This window comes from Nestor notabilis, unplaced genomic scaffold, assembly GCF_000696875.1.
Source record: "Nestor notabilis isolate BGI_N333 unplaced genomic scaffold, ASM69687v1 scaffold101, whole genome shotgun sequence".
In the NCBI taxonomy this organism is placed as follows: domain Eukaryota; kingdom Metazoa; phylum Chordata; class Aves; order Psittaciformes; family Psittacidae; genus Nestor; species Nestor notabilis.
In genome coordinates this window covers 116,740-140,226 of record NW_009914896.1, presented here as the reverse complement: position 1 = coordinate 140,226, position 23,487 = coordinate 116,740, and the positions used below count along the sequence as shown (strand labels likewise).

General features: G+C 42.6%; 1 protein-coding gene across 1 annotated transcript in view; it reads right to left on the bottom strand.

The window, feature by feature from the left end:
- The window catches only part of BTBD11 (BTB (POZ) domain containing 11), a 75,319-nt gene that overhangs the window by 28,776 nt on the left and 23,056 nt on the right, over positions 1-23,487 (bottom strand). The window contains exons 4-6 of the mRNA XM_010023852.1: positions 19,324-19,476; positions 5,865-6,030; positions 2,393-2,482 (exon numbers count right to left, since the gene is read on the bottom strand). Of these exons, the coding sequence (XP_010022154.1) occupies positions 2,393-2,482; positions 5,865-6,030; positions 19,324-19,476 (409 nt within the window). The remainder of the gene's footprint in view (positions 1-2,392; positions 2,483-5,864; positions 6,031-19,323; positions 19,477-23,487) is intronic.

Here is a 23,487-nt window from a genome sequence, read left to right as displayed (position 1 = left end):
AAATAACCACTCTTTGCTTCAGTTTCCCTGTCTTAAAGATGGGGGTATTAATATTGATGAGGTTCACAGAGATGGTAAAATCTAATGAACGTTTGCAATCCAAGGCTGTACACTCAGATGAAGTGTGACACTAAAATTCAACGCCTTATTATTGCTCTTCAGAGGAGGACTAAAATCAGAGTAAAAGATGCACCATCTCTGTTTCATCAGCCAGCTATGCTTTCACTACCTCGTCTGAAGCACGTTTATCCATGTAGGGGAGCAGGACCAGTTATTAAATGCTCGGTTGCATTAGCAGCTCACATTTCCAAGCGCCACATGCAGTGTTTCGCTAGAAGCACACGACCAGACCCTCAGTCCCAAGGACAGGGGTGAGGGCAAAATCTGAACAGCCCATGCAGATCCTGCAGCTTGCCAGAGGAGCAGATCTGCACCAGCACCTGGGTGTTACCGCAGAGACTTGCCAAAGAGAGAGCTCAAAGTGCGACAGAAGAGTGCTGGCCTCTGAGCAAAGGCTTCTTTAGGTCTGGGTTTGTTCACAAGGAAGAGGATTGAGCAGCTCATGCCTTGGGGTTTAGCCTGGAGAGCAAGAGCAGCAGAGGGTGAGGACGGGCAGTATCAGGGTTTAGCCAAATGCATTCCAGCTCCTCCTCAAGCACGGATTCCCACCACTGTTCGAGGCAGCCCACAGAAAGCGGCAAAGAAAATGAAGTCATTTTAACTCCTTTGCTCCTTTTTTTTTGGTTAGAGTTCCTGCCAGTTGGCACAGTGTTTGCAAAAGACCTGAGGTTGACCAGGCTTTTAAGGCCTCCATTGAGATTTGCTGAGCAGCTACAGGTCCCACTGACTCCACAGCAAACTGCAGCATCTCAGCACATCTGGAAATGAGTCCATTTTTGCTAAAGATGGGCAATCAGAAAGAGAGGCACCCAGCATTTGAGGCTACTTTTGGAAACATATATATATATATCACTGATTTGCAAAGTGAAAGGGGAAAATGATGCAGGCACCTGACAGAGTATTTATTTTTGTTCATGGTTGATTTGCCTTTTTTTCCCCATAATTGCCCAATTTGCACAGTTGGTTGTGGTGTGCACAAATCATCTTATAATTGCACACCATAATTATTCACAGTTTTTGTCCCAAAGTGTTTTCATTTGATTTTAGAGCAAACACTCTACAGAAATGAATCAGGGAGGTTCGCATTCGTCACTGGAGCTGTTCTCCCAGATGTCAGCAGTTTCAGGAAGACAAAACTGTTTAAATTTGCATTTGATTCAAGTCTGGAAGATTACTGGAGCAATTGGGAGAACTGTTCCTAAGGAAAACTTGTCCTAGGAACCAAATAATGCCACTCACCTCTGAGCCACAGACAGGGTTAAAGGAGAGATCAGTCTCCAGGCCCATCCAGTCTTTGGTGTGCCTATCAAGAGTGCTAACAGGGGTTCAAGTTTTCAATTATTACCAGCTCTTGAGGGTGGTGTGCTTGAACTTGGGGAACTGAAATCATCAGCTGATTTCACATAAGCCACCAAACAGCAATCAGATAGTAACAACTATCAGTCTCTTACAGGTGACATCCATTTCTACTTTTAAATTAGATTTTTTAGAAGTGCAAAACATCTGGCTGAAAGCAGTGACTACAATTTATCAGCTCACTCAAGTCCAAACAGAACAGATGGAACACAGATAAGTGAAGCAGACAGCTTAATTTACTCATGACCTCAACAAATTGAAACAGGAGTCATTAACAAATAGTTCTGCAGATATTCAAATGGTTCTTTAAAAATGTACATACCTGCACTGCACAGAGTTGGAGCACAATCTGTTTGGTGGACAGATTGTGTAAGTTTGTGATGTGCATTCATCAAAGAGACGTTGATATTCTGGAAGCTTCAAACTCCTCATCCAACAGTTTTTAGCCTGAGCCACTTTGCAAGACAAAGCAGTGGGACCTACATTGCACTTGTGTGCTGGGGATGCTTAGCTGAAACATCCCAATGCGCAGAAATGTTCAAGCATTGGCAAGTTATCAGATGGGTATTTCTTTTACCCTCTTCTTTTTAACTCAGCTGAGATTCAGGGAGTCCTTCCAATATCATTAGAGCCGTGCTCCGTGCTATTGCTAATGCCTGCATTCATTTCCAGTGTGCAAACACAACTAAATCAATATTACCTGTGGGACATGTTCGATGACTTGACCCCTTCTGTGCAGTGAATCCCAATGTTAACCTAATGCAGTTTGATTTCACTATTCATTTCAAGTGGTGCTGTCCAGGGTAAGACACATTTCTTTTTAATTCTTGGGATTTTCCCTCCACTGCGGTTTCAGGGGGTAGTTTAAGATGTAAACAAATAACAGAACAAAGATACAACCAACAAAAGTCCTCACCTCAGCATTCAGATCTGCTCCAGCATCTAGCAGCATCTGCACCATAGCCTCATCACCCCTGACACAAGCATACATCAGTGGAGTCATGCCCTAGTCATTTGTTGGAGTTAAAAAACAAAGGAATTGACAAATTTAACACAAAACTCTCTTTGATTTTTTTTAAACAATTATTTAAGTATATATAATCAAGACTAACAGTATGTATTTAACGAAAGACATTACCTCTATTATAGACATGCCCCTCAGACTAACAAAAGCCAACCATTTGTGTAAAATCTCCATTTCTGCTGTCATGCTGACTGGTTTTGGGTTGGGCTTTTTTTCATGTTATTCTCGGCATCCTCAGCATGGTGAGTGAAACTAGGGCTTTTGAGCCTCACCTCCATCTTTGTATAATAAACTGAGCATCTTTGTCTTTGGGGCCCCAGCAGAGAAATGTTTTTATCAAAGCAACTGTATTTCCGCTGGTATTTAAAAAGACAATAAATAATTCTATTCAGTTTTCTATGATAACAGTTTCATAAAATACAACTTTTTAATTACTGAAAGAGCCTTTAAAAACATCCCAAGCTCCTCTTAAGAAGGTTAGATTTGGGCACAGCTTTTCAACGTGGATACGGTAAAGGAGCTAGAAATGTAAAGGCTTTGTATAGCACTCCCTAGCAAACAAGGGCTTAATTATAAATGAAATGCCAGACAGCATTGTTGCAAGTTGCTAGTTCCAGGAAAACATGGCCCTGTTTGGAGAAAAAGCAGATTAAGTGACCCTTTGCTACAGAACCACCACAATGCAATTTGTATTAATCTGAAATACCTGCTACGGCTGATCACCATTTCTCCCTTAAGATAAGTATTACTGTGGCTGTAGTAATGAGTCCAGAGGAAACCATGAGAAAAAAACCCCATTAAATCTACTGTAAATTATAACAGAAAAAGCTGCTTATTAAATACAGTCGGGGAGTGTTGATCAACAGCCACCAGTTGTTTTGCAGTAAATCTACCACGGCACGCAGCTAACCCTGGTGCATGTTTATAGCCTACCTCAAGCTCTCTTGGTAAATTTGCTGTCAGATGATAGCCTGTTTGCTGCTTAACCTGAATGCTGCCATGAAGTGATTTTCAGAGAAACTGGAGGTGCTCAGCTTGGCCAGACACAGTGCCACAACATGAAGGTCTTCCTAGCAAGAGCCCAGCACCACTATTTTTGCTGAACTACCCCATTTTTCTGTTTGCATGCAGAGCTAAAGGTTGTGGGTGCTTATGTATGGAAGGAACTGGTCTTCTAGAGAAAATGAAAATTAAGTTTTGCCCCTATAAGGTACTTCATCCCCCCTGCAACAGACTGAGCATTTCATAGGATCAAATCTGACATGTACTTATGGAGATACAGAGTAAGGGTATGGGCATTTAGGGCCTCATGCTATTATTAAGAAAAAACAAGCTCACCCCAAGCCAGGAAAATTCTTTAGTGACTTGAAGTTACTTGCAAAGAGAATTTGAAACTACTTCATCTACAGTCAGTGGCAAAACATTTCCTTTGGCAGTCAATAAACGCTACAGGAACCATGAGAGTTACAGAAAATGGTATTTGGGCCTTGAAACACGGGGACGGGATGGCAGCTTAAAATTAAATACATGTTTCTTCAGCTGTTTTTTCAATTTCTGTAAGTAAGTGGTGCCACTGGATAATTAAATGAAGTGTTTAGCACAAGGGGTCTAATCAGATCTGAAGAGAAGTATCTGAAAGCCCTGTGCTGGGCACCCCCCCTGCAAGATGCAGCATGTGGGCAGCCATGGCAAAGAACCCTGCAGCAACACCCGGAGCAAAGGATCTGCCTGGGGACCACAAGAGGGTATTTTGGCCCTGGTGAAGCTGAAGGACTTAAAAGGGGCCCAGAGTGTCATGCTGCAGTGTCAGGGTTTTAAAGAGTTAAAGAGGTTTCTAGCCTCCCTTTCCCTTGCACTGCTGTCCCTGCTGCTTCTGCCTCTGCCAGCACGCCCCTGCCTTGCTCTGTAGCTCAGCCTCGTGCTGCAGCATCACTCAGCCTCACTCTTATTGCACGTGGGAGGAATGGATTTTTAATGACCCCATCATTAGTGTTCAATGCACACATAATGCGGTAAGTATGTGTACAATCAACACAATAGCATGTGGCTTTTGGCAAAACTAAAAATCACTCTCTCTCTTTCAGCCTCATATCACTTACGGCTCTGTCCTGCAAGATGTGGGATCCTACAAGATGTGAGATCCTACAAGATCTGAGGTGTTTAAGCACAGGCTTAACTTCCACTCAAACAGGATGTAAGCATGTGTTCAGTGTTAAGCATATGATTAGGTACTTTGATGAATCAAGCCAGAGTGTTCCCAGGTTTCCGCCTGGAGGACAGAAGAAATATGGTGTGAAAAGTTTCCAGGTTCAGACTAACTTAAAGTAATAATAATTTTTAAAAGTATAACGTATGAACCTTGGAATGAACAGTCTGGTTTGGGGTTTTTTTGGGGGGGTTACTTCCCTTTTCTAATGCTTGCCTTGAACAAATCCATAATATTGACTCAGACTGAAGCTACTGAACAGCAACATAGCTCACGTTCCCGTAGCAGCTTTCATTTCAGAAGACCTAAATCTACGAAGATTCAAGCTCCTGACCCAAGCAACCACCTCAGGGGCAGCAGCCACCTGCCTCCTGCCAAAGAGGATGCCACAGCTCTAGCAATATGCAGTGACACTTCCATCGGGGGCATCAGAAAATTCAGGGGGCTCTATTTCAAAAGGGAACAGTAGAATCCATGGCCAATGATGGGAAGGGGGAACCACCTCAATGAGTATCACAGTCCAACAGATTGCTGCTGGTAGGTAGCTGCAGAGGCGCTTTATCCCTGGACACAACCACCAGCCTCACGGAGGTGTAACTCCAGACAAATTTGGGCATCTCGGTGGATATTGGCCACAATGAGCAATAAAGACACCTTCATATCCGGAAGGTCAGTTCAAACTGAGCTGAACTCAATTAAAGACTGCCAGCAATTAATTGTTTCCTGCTGGGGGTTTGGTGGTGTACATGAAATGCATTGCAGATCCCAGGGCAGTGTTCAGGGGAAAGATGTTCACCTCACAAAGCCCTGCCCTACACCACTGTTCCTGGCCCTGAAGCAGTTTTAAGTACTCAGATCAACACTAAGCTCTCTTGGGATCTTCTGGCTTCACCCGACTCAGTTCACTGTTAAGATCTCAGGGGATGCATCTGCCCTTATGCTGAGTTACCTCAGTACCACCAAAACATCAATACAATTCAAAACTACCAAACTTAATGTAGATGTTCACCTGGCAGTGCTTTAACTCAATGCAAAGTAATGCAGGGAAAGCACTAAGGTTCTGTCTATGTTTAGCTGAAAGCTGGAGCTCCTTTTCTGTGATAAGCAGACAAAACTCTCACATTTCAAAGTTGCTACTTTACATTTCTATCTTGTTACCTGTTCACTCATGCTGTTAATCCCATCCGGCCCCAGCAAGGATATGGCTTGTTTAACCAGATCTGTTCGGCCACAGTTGAGCATCCGGAAACCCAGGTCCTGCTTGAACTTCGCTTCAGTGGCAACTGCATCCAATTTCCGAGATGCACAAAAACAGTCGTCGATTCTGTGGATGTGAGAAATAAACTCCCTCAGAGGACAGGCAAAGGACAGACCTCGCTGTCCCTAGGAAAATAACACTTTGCCCTATCTATGAAGGATGTAGGTCATGCACACATTCATTCTCCTTTGACCTGTATGTTCCAGAGAAGTGATGAATGGGAAATGCTAATGCAAGCTAATAGAGATTGCCCTTGGTCTATCTTTCATGGGACAAGTTACACATTTCATTAAAAAAAATGGGAAAAAAAGGCACAGCTTTCACTTGATTCTGTTTCCCTGTTTAAGCAATGCACAACCAGTTCTCACCGCAAGTTTTCTTTCTACATGGCAAGGTTATCCAGTCTCCCTGATCCCTGAAAAGTTTCAGTAACTTCAGTAAGCTTTGAACTTACATCAAATGGGTGTATAATCATTGACAATACAACAAAGAGAAAATAATGTCACTTCAAACACTTTCAAGGATTTTTCCAGCACAGCCCCAGTAAGAGGGAAGCCTTTTTGGAGCAGAAAGTGCAATGTGCAGAATCTCAGACTGGCTGAGGTTGGAAGGGACCTATGGAGGTCATCTGGTCCAATCCCCCTGCCCAGGCAGGGCCACCTGTAGATCAGGGTACCATGCGATCAAGGAGAAGGCAATCTTGCCAGGTAATGGTGGCAAACCACCACAAATCCTTGCTGGCTGTGTCTAACAGATGAAATGTCATTCAATTAAGGTCTTATGCAAAAGATTTCCAAACTGTAAACTGCTCAAAATAACAATTCCAAATGGAAAGAGGACTTAGAGTTATTTAGCCAAGATGTGAATCTCAGCAATTCAAATCTGATGTTTATCCAACTCGGTTTCATCTTATTAAAAGACAGATTTGCTTTTCTTTCATGCTGAGGAGTGTCTGGGGCAGAGGGTGGAGTCCACATCCAGTGTTTTTGGTGTGAACTTAGACAAAGGACTGTTTTTCTAAACATCACTTTCACTCTCCAAAAATGCTAGGTCAGAAAATGGGGGGCTACTTACGAATGGAAAACAAAATAAAGATCAAAAGTGAGAGAAACAAACATACATCAAATATTTGCTTTCTGTTTCATATGTAAAAAATGCAGCAAACAAAAACATAAACAGCACATCATTATAATTTAATTTTTTTCTTCAAAGTGCTTTATCAGAGCTTTATAAAATATCTAACACTGCTTAATATTTAACAGCAGTATGGAACGCATATGCTGTTTATATAGAAGCACTGGTATGTAGTAATAGCTACCACTCTTCCTCTTTCAACAGAGGAAGGAAAGCGAGATGGAAAATACAAAGTATTTTGATCAAAGCTTCTGCAGGACTTAGAACTGAAACTGGCATCTGAGCTCAAGCTTGCTCTCTGCTGTGCTGGGCCACGACAAGTCTGGAAGACAACAGATATATATCAATGTTCATTCTACGTGCTCAGTTTGGGTCTTGACTGCTAAAAAGTTGTTGTCCTAAGAATGCAAACAAGGTATGCTTGGAGTATCATTACTCAGGGGAACAAGGATGATGCTTCATCACAACAGTATGCTACAAGATCAATGCACAGCACTCGGTCTCAGTAAAAACACCATAACAGCAGTAACAAATTTTGCACCAGTAATATGCCTACAACAGAGATGAAGAAAGCAGTGCACAGCAAGGCTCAGTTTCCTGGAGTAGTTTCTGAGCGAGTTTAAGGATAAAGCAAAACCAGCACAGACATGCAGGGCTGAGCTCAACGACACCGAGATCCACGGGAACAATTGCAGCTTAACACCTTCACACCGTATGGCACATTTCTGACACAAGAGCTACAGCGACATTTGGTACTTGTTACCCCCAGAGCATGTGATGCCAGAGATCATCTGTGCCCTCCTTGCACGTATGGCAAATACAAAGCATGCTCAGAAGTTGGGTGGTGGGGGTTTTGAGTGCAGAGAGAGAGAGTCTGGTCCTCTCAGCTGTAGCTGGCCATTTCCAGATGATTCTGTGCTGAAAACAAGGTGGTTTCTAAGCAAAATGCAGCTATGGAAAGATCTAGACATCCTCTGAGGACTGCAGAAGTGTCTGCTACTATGAATCACTGCCTGTGTGAAGTCACTGCTTCATCATTTGTACCAAGGTATATAACATACGCTCTGAGTAAAATGGGTCAAGCTCAGTGCTGGCAGAAAGAGACAGAGCTTTCACTGACGTCAAGCCCAGCTCAGTACATGCAAAACGATAGCTGATGATCTCTTAAAAAAGATTAAAAAGCCAGATTTTGACCTAGGTTGCACACCCACACAAAGGAGAAAGGAGGAACAAGGACCGATCTCACTTATCCTATATGGGCTGCCCAGATCACCACTCTGGCACAAGTTCAGAAATCACTTACTTCTCCATAGGTAACTCAGACATGAGTTGTCTCTGGTCCCATAAAAGCATGTCAGTCCACCTGCTTACTATAGCCAAGGAAGGGGACTCAGTAATTACTGCTGATGTTGGGTATCAGCAAATCAGTACTCCTCAATCAGTGGGGAGAATAAGCATTTTGGTCCAAGGGCTCCAGGATGCTACAGATGTACAAACTCTGTAACACGGATGCAGAAGAGTGCCTGGGCTGCGCAGCTGCTAGGATGCCAGCACTAATTAAATGTCACCTAGACCAAGTACCACAAAGCAAGAAACTACAACTTAGTACCACCACCAGTGTCCCACTGACTTTTTATACTCCACAAAGGAACCATCATGAGTGAGTTACAGGCCTGATTTATGGGACAAAGAGAAGGAAACTGTATGGCAAAAATTGACATAGATCATTGTCAGTGCCACCACTGTCATATGTTGACTAATAAAACGGATAGTGATCAAACTGAGGAGTTTAATAAAACAAGAGGATGATGCAAGGGAAAGGAACAGAAGAGAAAGCATAGCAACATCTCGAAAAGCCAGTGAGATGAATGAGTTAAGGAAAAAGAGATTTAACATGTACAGATAAAAAGCAGTGTAAAGACAGATCAAAAATGATCAGGAACTACAAGTACAGAATAGGAGAACACAGCATCACTTTTAACACTGGAAAAAGCCAACTGGGAAGACAGTACAGCAGACAGACTGAGCAGTGGCATTTCAAAATGAAAACTGAGAAATCAAAAAACCCAGCCCCTCAAATCCACCAAAAAATCAACCCTAAGCCACCATAGCACTGCATTTGGTTTAAAGTTCTCTTTCATACCATTAACTGCATAATGTTGAATCCAAAAGGAACAGAGGGCCTCTGCTCCATATTACACTGTATAAGGGGATGCTGCTCCATCAAAGACACCATCCAGAATCACAAACATTAAAGGGTGCAAGATAAAAAAGAAGGAATGGAATAGGCACCCAAGCTTGATTCACTTAAGACTTCTTATCTTTGGACCACAACAAATACACTGACAAGCTATGAAGATGTGGGAAAGGGATGGGAAGAAGCTTGAAAAGTAAGGTTGACAAGGAACAGTTAAATCAGTTAAATACGTAGGGTCGCTTTTTAGAGTTATGAAACTGTGCCTGCAAAGCAAGGGAAGCCAGTGTAAGTGCAAACAGAGCTGGAAACCTCCCCAGCTGCATAGCCGGTTCACGGCCCTCTTGCCAAAAAGCCTTTGTGGTCTTTCCAAGCACACAGGAGGCTGACACCAGCCCGACGGTGCAGTATTCCCTCCAAGGCCACCTTGGTTTGTTGCCAAACTCTGCTGGCTGCCAGCATTAACATAGGTTGCCCTTTCCCCAAGACCTCATGCTGCAGAAAAGGTGTTTTTCATCAAAGGGGCAGGGAAAGCTGACAGGAAGGAGGAACGGAAGACGATGAGGTGCCAGTGCTCTTCTCCCTCTCTTCTCCCTTGAGAGAGACTCAGGATGGCAGGACATCACCATCCCAGATGCTGGCTGAGTCAGGTGAACTTTAAGGTTCCCAGAGGTGATACAGTTAACAAAGACAGGACTGACGGGCATCCTTTGAGAGCGCTATCTCAAAAGACCAAGCTCACTCTGGATTTCCCTATTTACCAATCTGTGGGGCTTGGCAGGCTTCTTAGCACCACCACCACTGTATATATGCTCCCGCTCCCAGAACTGAGAAGTAATATACCTGAATTAATAATATACACTGATCATAGTCCTCATGCTCAACAGCAAATCCACCCCTCTAATTCAGGGGTTAAATCACACAGCCTGTAAAGTCCCTAACTAGTCCCTCCCTACCTTGAATCAAGCAAACAATTGCCTTTATAAGTAAAAGGAAAATTAGGAACAGGCAAAATTGTTCCTGATTTTATATTTGTAGCAAAGCTGTGGCTGTACTTTTCAACTTACAATGCAAAACAATTTTCTCCAAGTCCACTTTCAATTCCTCACAGATATTGCTTCTACAGCAGTCATCTTCAAGATCATTACAGTGTTGCCACTCCACATAATTAACTTTACTATGGCTTTATATGGGGAATGCCATAGTAACATTAATTATTTGCAAATGGTCACTGTCAAATGCTGCATGGTGACCATGATGACACTGTCATATTCTGAAATACTCAAACCTCTGAAAGGAGTCAAAGATAATCTTCCTTTATAATGGATCCTAGCAGTACAGCGAATTATTTTTATCTTTTCCCAAACTCACATTGTGAAAATATAATGCAGCACTTCTATAGCAACAGCTTAAGTGCAAGAGTTTGATTTTGTTGGTTTGGTTTTGCTTTTTGGTTTTAGTTTTAGGGGTTTTTTTCATTTTCATTTAGACTGGCTAAGATAGAGTCTGTGCAGATCTTTAATAAGTTACTCATGGATTGAATACATTTGGGAAAACGGATGATTCAAAGGCAAAGTGTTTCTTTCATAACTGGTAGACACAGCAGCTCTCATTGCATAGCTTTTTAATTATTTGTTCTTTGGGGGGAATTATTGCTATCATCAGTAGCGGACAATTAAAAAAAGAAAGAAAAGGCAATGCTCTGTAAATGTTACCAAAAAAGACACAGGAATATCTTAATCATGTTCTAAGCTATAGCATGCTAATAGTTGATTTAAAAGAAACGTAGCGCGGACTGTGATGAGCAGCAGGATAAATATTCCCCTCCATTGAAATGAACAGATCATCATCCTGGTAGCCAAGCACCAAAGTCTTGTTTGTCCACCTGGGACTTGATCGCCAGCTCTTTCAATAGAGAGAATGATAATCTATTAATGAAGTCCACTTTTTTAGTTCTATAGAGTTTATTCAGTCTGTGTCTGTCCTAAATCTGAATGAGGTCTTGAGTAAGAAATTATACTTCAGCTGGTTTGAAGTCTGCAAGGAGTCGTATTTTAGCAGCCATATACATACATTTGCAATGCTGAACTTCTTGGGGTCAGAGATCATAGTTTTGATCTGGGTATGCACAGCCTGTAAGCACAAAGGGGTCCTGTTCCTTGCCTGCGGCTCTTCAGTGAGACTACAGGCACAAAAGACAATAGCAGGAGCAGCAGATGATTAGATTTAAATTTGTGAGCACTCTTTTTTTCCAATATGGTGCTTTAAAAAGGGACTATAATGCTGGTATTAATAGGACAATACTATACTGAGACAATTATTTGCATTTTCAGCTCTGGAGAGAGGGAAACATTAAGCACAAACATCTTGATCAATGTGATGAAGAGCACTACCTTCTAATGCAGACATAAAATATTTCCATTTACTTTAATCAGGTGCCAAATTAAGACAAGAAAATAAAAGTACTCTGGCTATTCATTAGCCAACCTCTTATTCCTGACAAACTCCTGAAAATAAATTGGCTGTTGAACATTTAAGAGATGTGACTATCAAATCAAGACCTAAATATATATTTCAGAGCTCTTAATATTACAACCCATGTATACAGGCCAGAAACCACGTTCAAAATTGAATTCGATTTCAGATTTTGAACACAGCCAATATGTCATAGGAAAATTCGGGTACAGATTCGTCTTTCATATAAATAGGTAGCACAAGTCTTCACTAAGGAGTGGAAGATGAGATGGTATCTGTATCCAGATTATTATATTCAGGAAGATGCATAGAGACAGAATGTATGAAACACTAATGAACTTGCTCACAACGAGAAAAGCCCAAGAAAGCTGGATCCTAAAGCCTGTAAAAATGCAAGTGTGTTCTGCCCTGAAAGCGAAGGAGAACATGAGGACAAGGTCCTTCCCTTCAATAATTTCTTTTTATTACTGTTGTCTTCAAGTAGCCGGTTGGCAGGAGAGGATGAGATTCACCTCAGGAAACCCGTGCTCTACCTTTTAAGTAATAAAATCTCCTTCATTCACTGGCACCATCTGCCTTAAGGGACTGCTGGATTTTTGTCAAGTAGCTTGTTTGCTACCACTCACTGGCTTGGCATTTTTGTGTCTAATTACAGCAATAGCCATGGCTGGTGTTAAAGGATTAGTGAAAATTTGTAGAAGGACATTCAAGGAGCCAGGCAAGCACCAACTGCCCCTACGTAAAAGTGGCTGTATCTAATGAAACAGCAGAATTTCTTAGCAATTTTCTACTCACTCTCCTTGTCCAGAAATTCAGCCCCTTACCTGCATACATTTTAAGAGAGAGCAAAGAGCAGTGGAAATATTTTTCTGCCTTCAAATCTCTATTTACATTTTCATGCTCTAGTACAAGCACAGGATTTCCATAAATAAAACATTAAATGTAACTCTTCCTCTTTCAAGCTAGAATTGCATATGTGTGGTACAGTATTAAGAAGACACAGCAAATGCTATAGACTGTTCTGAAAGAACAAAGTAACAGATCTTCCCTTTATGTTGTTGTATTTTTCCTTTTCCACAGTCTTAAGAAAACGGTAAAATGAGCCAAGGATGCTCTCATGTTAAATAAGCTTCACTCTTGAGGTTGATAATCTTATTTTCCTAGAGAGCCTTCATTAAGAGGGATGGTCCCAGACAGAAAAGCAGACTTAGGTATTTCAGGCCAAGGCTAATTGGAAATGAGAACCGATTTTCAATTAAAGACAGATTTCAAAGGCATTCAGATCCTGCCTTTGCCCAGAGATCTTTCTGGATCAGAGCTGTAAATGCAACTTGGAGCCCCGGGTGAGGCTGTGACGAGGCAGCGGCTGTGGGAGCATATGAGACTGAAGGGTTAATAAATCTAGTCCTATGCTGCAACAAGGCTTGGATCCCTCTACAATTTCAGTTCTATCTTACTCATAACCTCTTAATATTCATGTATTCCTGTGTCCACGCTGCCCTTTAAATAGTGTATTTTTCTTTCTGTGGTGTTTACTCCTGATATATTTCTGGAGAAGAGTGACATGTTTCCTCAGCACCCTCACTTACCCCTGCTGAATAAGCCCTCTTTTTCTAGTCTTCCTCCATGAGACCATTTTGTCAAAACTCAAACACCTCAGCCCATTTCTCTCTACCTGGTCCAATGTGAATATTTTCTTGACCCGGGCACAGGATTTGCAATTCCATATCACTTCCTACCACTTTCATGTACAGAGGCACCAATATTTTCCTGATTCTACTAGGAATACCTCTCCCCATACATCTTTAAAATGCATTTGCTTCTTTCAAGGCTGAGGAAAAATCCACTTCCGTGGTTTACAATCATTCTGAGATGAAATATGCTTTACAGTCTCTACCACTACCTTCCCCAATACTCAGCTCTCAATATAGTATATATTATACTGCATATATAGTGTATATGTTGCATATACACTGCAGTGTGTATTATTCTAATTAATCTCCACATGTTTGTCTTCCATTTGTGGAAAACTGCATTTCATCCCATTTCTTTTGTCCTAGTCCTCAAGGTCATCCTCTTTTTCCTGGATGATTTCCCAAACTTCCTCTGTCAGGACAATGCCTCTCAGCATTGTGGCATCAGCAAATTTTAACTTCATGAGTACACTGCTAAGATTTGTGCCAAAACCCTTTCTGAAAATTAAAACAGACCAATTCTTAAAAGTGAGTAAGAGATAAAGATCTCTCTTTGTAACCCTATTACAGCCAACCCAGCCCGTGCCACATCTCTTGAATCCAGCCCCTGCTCACTTCCCAATTCCTTTACTAACCCCCATCTTCTCTGTTTTAGAATCACAGAATGGTTTGGGTTGGAAGGGACCTTCAAAGGTCATCTGGTCCAACCCTCCTTGCAATGAGCAGAGACATCTTCAACTAGATCAGATTGCCCAGAACCACATCCAGCCTGGCCTTAAATGTCTCCAGGGATGATGCACCTACCACCTCTCTGGGCAACCTGCACCAGTTAACTCCCTGCACGGAATGCATCAAATTGTTCACTCAAGTCCAAAAAGATGATATCTACTGAATTTCATTATGGTAGAAAATTGGCCATTTTATCAAAAAGTTATTAGATTAGTCTGGCAAGAGCTACCTTTAGAAAATTTGTGTCACATTTTACCCCATTTTTCCCACAACAACATGCCTTTAAGCAGTCTTTACTTGAAAAAACATTCAAAAGCCTTGCACTAACAGCCTAGAATTTTCTTCTCACTGTTTTTTATCCTTTTCAAATGTTGGGCATTACTATTATTAATCCTTAGAGTTATGGCATCACTCTGGGCTTTGTTAAAAATATTTCCCTCTGACCCTCTCCTTTCGTGAGGCAGCTTTCTCATTGCTCGGATAGAGGTTATCTGGTCACCCCAATTTGAGTGCATTAAGCTGCATAATTTGCTCTCCTTTTGATTACTGTTTTTCCATTTTCATAACCTTATTGCTAGTATTTATTTTTCCTTCCCTCACAGGATTTTCCTCCCCAAACCAGAGGCAAAGTATTCACTCTAAGTTCTTGGGTGATGGCCTCTGCTGGCACTGGTGCATACCTCTCACATGTGCCTAAAGGCCAGCACTTATTAATACCAATTCACCTTTGCATCCCAGTCATAACTCTGAAATACTGCCGAGGTGTATGAGCAAGTGATTAAAGGGGATCTGTGCACAGGCACAAGCCTTGGGTCTCACCAGCTCTGCCCTGACCAGCAGCGATGCCTCTATCTCCAAGTGGAGTGGAACGTAAGGGGGGGGTCTCTGATTGCATCAAATGTCCAGCTGGGATGTTTGTGGTTCAGGAGCCAGAACCCCACCCTTGGACAGTGCAAGCTGGGATCTCCTGAAGTGCCTCCTCCTCCATCACTGTAAGTACCAGGAGTGAAAATGCTGCCTACCTGTTCCCTCCAGCAGAGTGTAGAGCCCTTCTCAGGGGTGGGGGGGGGCTCCTTGCTAGACCCAGAAATATCCAGAAAAAGCAGATTTCCAGAGAAACCAGACAGGGGATGACTTGGAATCAAAAAGGTCTGAGGCAATGAAGAGAGTAGAAGAAAGTACTTCAAATAACACATGGGAATTGCCCTTTGTAGGGAGCAATCGTACTCACATGTCCAAGACTTTTCTTCCGTTTTTCCTGCTTCTGGATATCAGAATGAATATGTACACGCACACAAATGCTCACATGCTAGACTATATCCTTCTTTTGACCTCCAACTGGCCAGAAAATAGCCCTTTATCCAGCCAGGTGCAGAAGTGACCAAGTAATAGCTCCCTGAATGACATTATCATCTCTCTCGGGTCAGTTTATTCCAGCATCTTTACATCCTCCAGGATTACCATGATATATTGCAACCAGAAATGCAGCCACTGACCCTGATTAAAAGCACGGCAACACGGTTTTGTGCTCAACAATACAGGATGCTTCTCCTTTGCTCTGCTTCTCTGCCATAAGCCTCCACTTCCCAGATGTAGTTATCCATCAGCAATCCTCTCCATCACATGTCTAACATATTAGAGATTGGTTTTAAGCAAATGTCCCACAGAATGAAGGAAGGAAAAACATGCAAAGAGCTTCTTGTATTTAGGTGGCACAAGGTGGAAAGTACCCCTTGCAGATATGATGATGAGGAGCAGCCAAAACCAGGTATCTGTTTGCAGCCAGCCAGACCCACTGCAGGCTGAGAAGTGACACTATCTTAGTGCAGCAGAATGGCAGGTCAACACGGTGTTTACCACCATGCCCTTTTCTAGCAACAAACTACCTTCATCCCTGATGTCTTCATTAATAAAAGATCTAGAGCAGGGAGCAGAGCACCCACCTTCAACAGATTTATGCCCACAGAAAGCTACCTTGCACACAGTTCTCTACTGATTTCATTGATCTGCCTCAGGTGGCCCAACATGGCCTAGGTACAGGTGAGGCTTTATTTAAGTCTGGCCTCGCATTGCGACAAGAATAGTTTGGACACAACTTGGGTTTCCATCTCGGCTAGCTGTTGTGCATCCAGCAGTCAATCCACCTGTGAAACCTACCTCCTTGCAAAAGGTGGAAACAACTGGTCTGCCTAAAGCTTCCACTCCTGGGGGAAAATGAACATTTATATCCCTACTCAAGCCCCAAGGCTGAGGAAAGGGAAAAAACTTTCTGGCACATCTGCTGTTGTAAAATGAAAACAGATCAGGAAGGAGACAGGCGGTTCTCGACTGATCACAGCTTCCCTCACTCCTCTACTCAGAGCAGCTCCTCTTTCAGAGATGAAAACATTGCAAGAAATTAAGGCAATGGGGTTTTCAAAAAGGATCAGAAGAGGGGAGAAAAAGTGGAAGTATTGGAATGAAAGGCAGGAAGAAAGCAGAGGTAATTTACAAGGCCACATATCGGCAGCCTCACTGCTGGAGTATGTGATTGTGCTGGGAAGTGTCACATGAATCTGCTGGGAGACCTCCATGCTGTAGTTCAGATAAGAAACTGAACATTTGGCTTTTATCCGAACTGATCCTCAACTTCATAGCCTTTGAGATCCTGCCAATACCTCCCTCCCCCCGTATGCGTGTTTTTCCAGCGTAGAAGCTGATCTTGCTTTATGTGTTTGCAACGACAGGTTATGAATCAACACCACAGAATGATGCAGCATCACAGGGGACCATGGGAACTTTTGGGTTCTGGTCTCTTATATTTTAGGGACTGAAGATGACTGCTAAGAAAAGCCTATAAATTGAAGCAGTTTCAAGGTTCTACTTATTAAGCCATTTCTAGAAAAGTCACAAAATATATCAAGCTAACTGCACTTAAAATCCTCCAGCTGTCATCCATCACACAGCTTATTTGAAAAGTCATTCCCTCCAAAGTTGTGGTATTTTTCTCCCCATCCCAGTGTTTGCATTTATGGAATTAATGCTTGTTGAGGAGCTGATAGTTGGAAACACTCCCTCTATAATGGGAAGGCATTAAAAGCTGGCGCTTGGCTTAGTGGAAATGAGAAGTGCTGAGGGTCTGCACAGAATACAAATAAAAAAATTACAAGCTGCAATGTTTCAAATTGACATCCTGATGCCTCACATTATTCTTCAGAAAAGCTTGGCCCTTCCTTTGATCTCAGGATTACAGGCAGATGGGGTCTTACGTGCAGCTATCCAAAGAACCTGCTGCACTACAGTGGCAGTAAGCACAGACTTTAAAGTAAAACCCAAAGTGTGTGGACACCCATTTGCAGACCTCTGCCAGCACAGTAGAGTGAGACTGTCATTTTTGGGTATCAGTGGGTGGATCAGGACCCTGCAACCAAATAAAGGCTCACTGCAAAGTCTGGTCTCTCTAAAATCCAGAGTTTGCTTCTGCAACGATTTCTCTTTTCATTCCCACCTGATTAATCCCAGATTGTGCTCTTCAGTTTCATTCCCACTTGCAAGACAAGCAGGCCAACATTTCTGTTCTTTATGAAATGAAGTCTTGATGGCAAATTTTAAATTAAGTGCTGATTCGTTCCTCATAATTAATAAATTCTTCTGCACCATAATACAACTCTCCCCAACTTCAAATTACTTCAAAACTCCTGGAAAATTGTCTAACATTTGATGGCATTTTATATATATATATAAAATAGATATATGTGCATATATATGGCATTTTATATATATATTTATATACACACCAACAAAATACAACTTTAAGAATAACATCCTATTCTTTTTTAACCCTCAGATATTTCACTGTATCCACCCTAATTTTTAAGATAGAGGATGGAGAGCAGAAACATTATTGCCTTATTTGCAATCCTACCTAAGTACTGGAAGAGCTATTAAATTAATTGTGCCCTTTCAAAACCAAGTGCCAGGTCTTCAGAAAGTAAGTATCTTTAAAGTCCTGACATTTCAGTAGGGACACAGAACGCTGCACTTCTGGAAATGAGGGCCAAGATGGTCATACTAAAGGGAAGCAATTACAGCAAAGATTTGAAATGTGAAATGCTCAAGATTTCCCTTTTGAAATTCAATATATTTCTTCAATTAAATATTGAATAGCTGTGAGTATAAAAAGCCTATGAGTATAAAAAGCCTATGCAAATCTCCAAGTAAAGTACTATACTCTCTGCTGAAAGAGCATGTTAAGGCCAGAGTCAACAGAAGCAGCTGCTCTGATGCAGGTTGTCACAGCTAATCATGTAGATCATCCCCCTGCTTTCTGTGTTGCAGGAAAGAATGCACCTATTGCTGTATGAAGAGGCAAGACTGCTGAAAATTGGGGTTTATGTACAAATCTGTGAAGCAACAGCAGTGAGTAATTTCTGCTTTGGCAGATTCAGAATTCCTTGCCATACGAAAATCAAACACCAATATATTCTTGACTCCAGAACAGCCCTAGATCATGCTTTTATACATGTACATAATAATAAGTCAAAACAGACACTAAAAGCATACCCTGGCAATAAATACTTTAAGACTTCATTAGAAAACCAAAAGGTCACAACTGATACATGAAAAAGTCAAATTATGTAGGCTGACATTTACAACTAATTTGAACTGACATTCGCATGAAAAATACGATTTTAATGCAAGAGGTAGTCTTACCTATAAGTTTAAATGTGCCCTTTAAGCATTAATGCTGAAAACAAAGCCCTGAAAAATATCTGCAGCCCTGCCAATTACAGTTTGGTATTTTATAGCAAAGCAACCTGAAGCAGACAATTAGCAGAAGAATTCAGCCCCTCGTTAGCAAGCAGAACCTAATAGTAAGAGGAAAAAAAAAACCCAACCAAACCCCGTATGAGCTCTGAGGAGCAGATTACGGGCTCGATCCAGCTGTGAGATATTCAGACACCCATTACCATGCAACCAGCTTATCCACGGATGTGAGCAAATAAATACCAGGAGCCGATTTTGCAACGCACACGGCGACGAGCCCGAGCATCCATGCACTTCTCAAGGCAGGAACAGAGCCCTCTGCCTGCCTGCTCGCTGTGACTAGAGACACGTTTTGCACAAAGCAGCTGATTTTCTGTGTGGACTTACTTTAACTGTCGAGGTTCGCAGTCAACTCCCGGCAGTAAGAGCCTCGCTGCCTGCCGTACGTCATCGCTGTCCACCGAGAAACTGCGCCGGTGCCCTGCGTGAGCCACAGCAACCCGTATCCATTCCATCAGGGGAGGCAGCACAATGAACGGCCTGGGAAAGCACACAGACATGAGTGCTACAGTACACTAGCATCAAAATAACAGGTATATATAAAGAGAGCAGGGGGGTGCATGTGTGTGCATGTGTATATGCGTGTGAGTATATACACAGAGAGAGAGAGAAGGCAACACGCAAACTGAAAGCATGGGAGAGCAAACCAGCTCAGCAAATTTCAAGCAGGTCTAAATCAAGATGCCTCACCCTGTCTTAGGGGCTGGATTATCTGAAAAGGGAAATTTATGACCCACGCTTATTTATGGGGCTCCTATGAGGTCAGTGCACCAGCTTGGCAAGCCCTCCCTTCACCCCATACTTGTATGTCAAAAAGAGGGCAGGAGCCTGGCACAGGACCATGTCCTGCTCTAGCTGATGGGCCTGCCTGGGTATGCTCCCCTCCCACGTTGCAGCAGGGACAGGAGAAGGGACCTGGGTAGAGAGAGGGGATGTCCCCACCCTGTGATGCCAGGGATGGAGAGGTGATGCCCAAGCAAGTCTCCAGCATCAACTACCAATGCAATGTGCACCTCATGCTCAGCCCTGAAAGTGGGGACCTTTGCACCTGATCCTATTGTACTGTGGAAGTTATCCATGAGCAGCATCAGAAATCAGACTGTTTTGTTTCACTTTTAGTGGCATCAAACCACTACACCTTTGGGTACCAGCTGTTCAGCCACTTGAGCAAAAATACACAAAACTGCACCCCAGAGTGGATGATGGGACTCTGCCACAGCCCCCACTTGAGCAAAGTGTGGACACCGTCAGAGACATGGTCCTTCACAAGACCTAGACAGCCCCACGTCCCAGCAAGAGCTGCCCAAGCCTTAGATAAGGCACACAGCATGCAGTCTTCTTCATCTATGCTAAAAATTACTTGGAGACCATGAGCAAAAAGCCAAACCTTAAATGAGAGCTTGGAGATAAAACCAATAAAATATCTGCAGCTGAACACCTTGGAAGGTCACTGCCTCTTAGATCAAGGTGGACAAAATCCCCAGGGCAATGAAGTCTGCAGCGACTGCCCTTCTGTCCTCAACAGGTTTTTTTTGTCTGCTTCAACACCTAGCTGGGGTGTCCAAAATGGGTGTCTCCTCCACAGCTGTACACAGGAGACAAAGTCTGTGTGGGGAAGGGATGAGAAAAGGTTTAAAGAAGAAAACCCTCTCTATAACAATGTACTATAAAAGTCTAAAAATCATAAAATCATTAAAAATCAGTATATCTGCCCAAGAGCTACTTGAAAATTGTGCTGAAAATCCTGTGATTAGAGAGGAGTGCTGAAAACTATGTAGACACGATGAGACTGTTTCATACACACTGTGAAGTAAATACCATGGCTACATTGGTATGTTAACAGAGATTGCTATAATATTAACAACAACAAAAACAATGAAACTTGTAAATGACTCCTGTCCTCAAGGAATGTCTGCAATTAACCTGCTCTTACCTTCTTCTGAATCTTTTTCTTTTGCCTCATTTCCAATGTGGCTTCCTTTCCCCTCCTCTTTAACGGCATATTCCTTCTGTTTATTAGCTCAGTATATCATTCTAATACTGGAAATGTTCTTATTAGTGCAGCACCATTCCCTACTTTCTCTCTCTTCCCTTCTGCTTTTTTTTGTTCAATATTGCTTTCCCTTACTTGCCTTTCCTTCTGCAGTCCTTTTTCATAGAGGAAGCGGGGGGGAAAAAACATCTGGATTAGGTGCCCAGTAGGCAAATACTTTACATTTTAAATATATAACTTTACCACAAAAGGATCTACCCTGAGAAAAATTATTTAAGAAGATGTTGATTCTGGAATATCCTTTTCCTATTTATAGCTCTTCATGCCATTTATTTCTCTTCTGAAGACTTGATTTTACACAGCTCTGATATTAATATGCTTGAGGAGGGATATTTCAAAAGTGCCAGAGGATAGAGAAGCCCTGAGGCCACTAACTTTCACTAGGATGCCTGGTCCCCAAATCTCATGGGAGCTTAAATGAACAAGTTCTTTCTAAAATATGACATTTTTAGCTGACTTGCACTTTCATCATTATTCTATCCATCACCTCAAGACCAGGCTGCATTTGTTTCCAAGGCTTTTTGCTCTCCCCAGATCTGCCACAACCACATAAGGAGGTAGATAAGGACAGAGCATCTTCTCCCACTGCTCCTGTGAAACAACTTCCATAACTCAGCTCATTTGTTGTGATGGTGGCGGCAGTCAGAGGAGGGAGAAGGGAGAAGCAGGGGTTTATCTGCTCCTGGAAGGTGACCTGCTTCCTAGGTCACCTGTGAGATGTGTCATTGGAGCTGAAGTGACACTCTCTCACTGTTAAGTAGCTGGGGACAAGTGATTGGTGGGAGTTGTTTTCATCACTTGCTGAGCATCAGCGGAAAGGGAGCTGCAAATCACACTGGAAGTGTAAAAATGCATATAGTTACCTACAAAAGCTGGTGCAAGGAAAACAAAGGGAAATTCAATTCTAGGGTATGGTTTGCAAAAGCAAACACAGTCTAGACCACAGAAATTAAAACAGGCTTGTACAGAGCCCTCCTATAACACGTGCTGGGTGAACAGAAAAGCAGAGGGCTGTGGCTGAACAGGGGACTAGGGTTGGGGTTCACACTTTCTCCTCCTCTTGTGCAGATCAGAAACTCGTCCAGCACAGAATCTGCCCTTACCACAGTAAGGGGCAGAACAAATAAATTATTTACAGGAACTGTGATAACCGTACTATGAAACTGCATTTTTTTTCTTTCCTGGTCTTGCAAACTTCAACAGAGAAATGGAAATGAACGTAGCTATTTGGTGCAGTACGTCCCCAAAGGCAAGAGAATCAGTGTTCTGAGGAGGCAGGGGAATTTTTTCTAAAGGCCAATTTCAGCCCTTACATGAGGATGTGAGGTTCACTCACAATACATTGCATTCCTTTTTCCAAGGGGGAAAGAAAAATCATAACTGCCTATCTGAACACGTCAGGGAATCTGTATTTTGAGAAGAGAACCGAATATGGCTGAGTGTAATAGGTTAAAAATACCCTTCAAGAGGCTGTGCACCATGTGAAGGGGAATTTTTTTTAAATACTGTTTGTGTGTCAAAGAAGAAAGAGGAACAGAAAGCTATAGGGGTGTGACAACCCATAAGACTATGTGACATCAGTAAGAAATATTTCACTTTTCAAATGACACTGTGTGCAAACGGGTTAGGCTAATGCTTCGCATCATTGGCATATACATTGATTGATCTCTGGTACAAAGGCAGGTAACAACCAGAAGAGTTTGGTACTTGGGTGTTCCAGAGCAGATAAGCAGACACGTAGCAGATAAGTCACCTAGCTATATGCTTTGGAAGCGCATGTCTTAATTAAATTAATCTAACCATGGTAGGAATGTGCTGGGCTTGACTCTGCCTGCAGGATATGGGAAGTCAGGACCATCATGACTGCTGCAGAAGCACCTTATTGGGGTGTGTGGGTCAGTGAGACTCTAGCCCATCCCTATACTTGCACTTAACTTTAAACTCATGCTCCCATCCTCTTTAATTCACTGTGTTTCAAAGTTAAGCATGAGCTGAAGTAATGTCCCAAAAAAAGATGTTTTTTGGCACAGGCTTGTGTTTTCCTGAACTGTCATCTAACGGGAAAAACATGCCAGATCAGGATGCAGGAGAGATCTCTGCACAGAGCAATCTCCATCCCACGCAAAAGAGCTGGGAGGCGGAGGAAGGATGGGGGAGGACAACAAAAAGCAGATTCCAAAGGGTTGGACCCTTCCAGGCGTTATCTCCCCAGTCCTCAGCAAGGGGACAGACAGCTCCTCTTGAAGCATGCCCTCCCCAGGTCCCTACTTGAATGGAAAAGAATTATGAGTGCCCCACAAACCCTCACATCCCTGGTTCCTCCCTCCACACAGCATCCCTCCCTGTTCCTTCCTGCTGCCCAGCACCCCCCTTACATCTATTTTGGGACAGCCTGGGGTCCCACGAGTTCCTGTGCCTTGCAGATATCTGTAGACAAT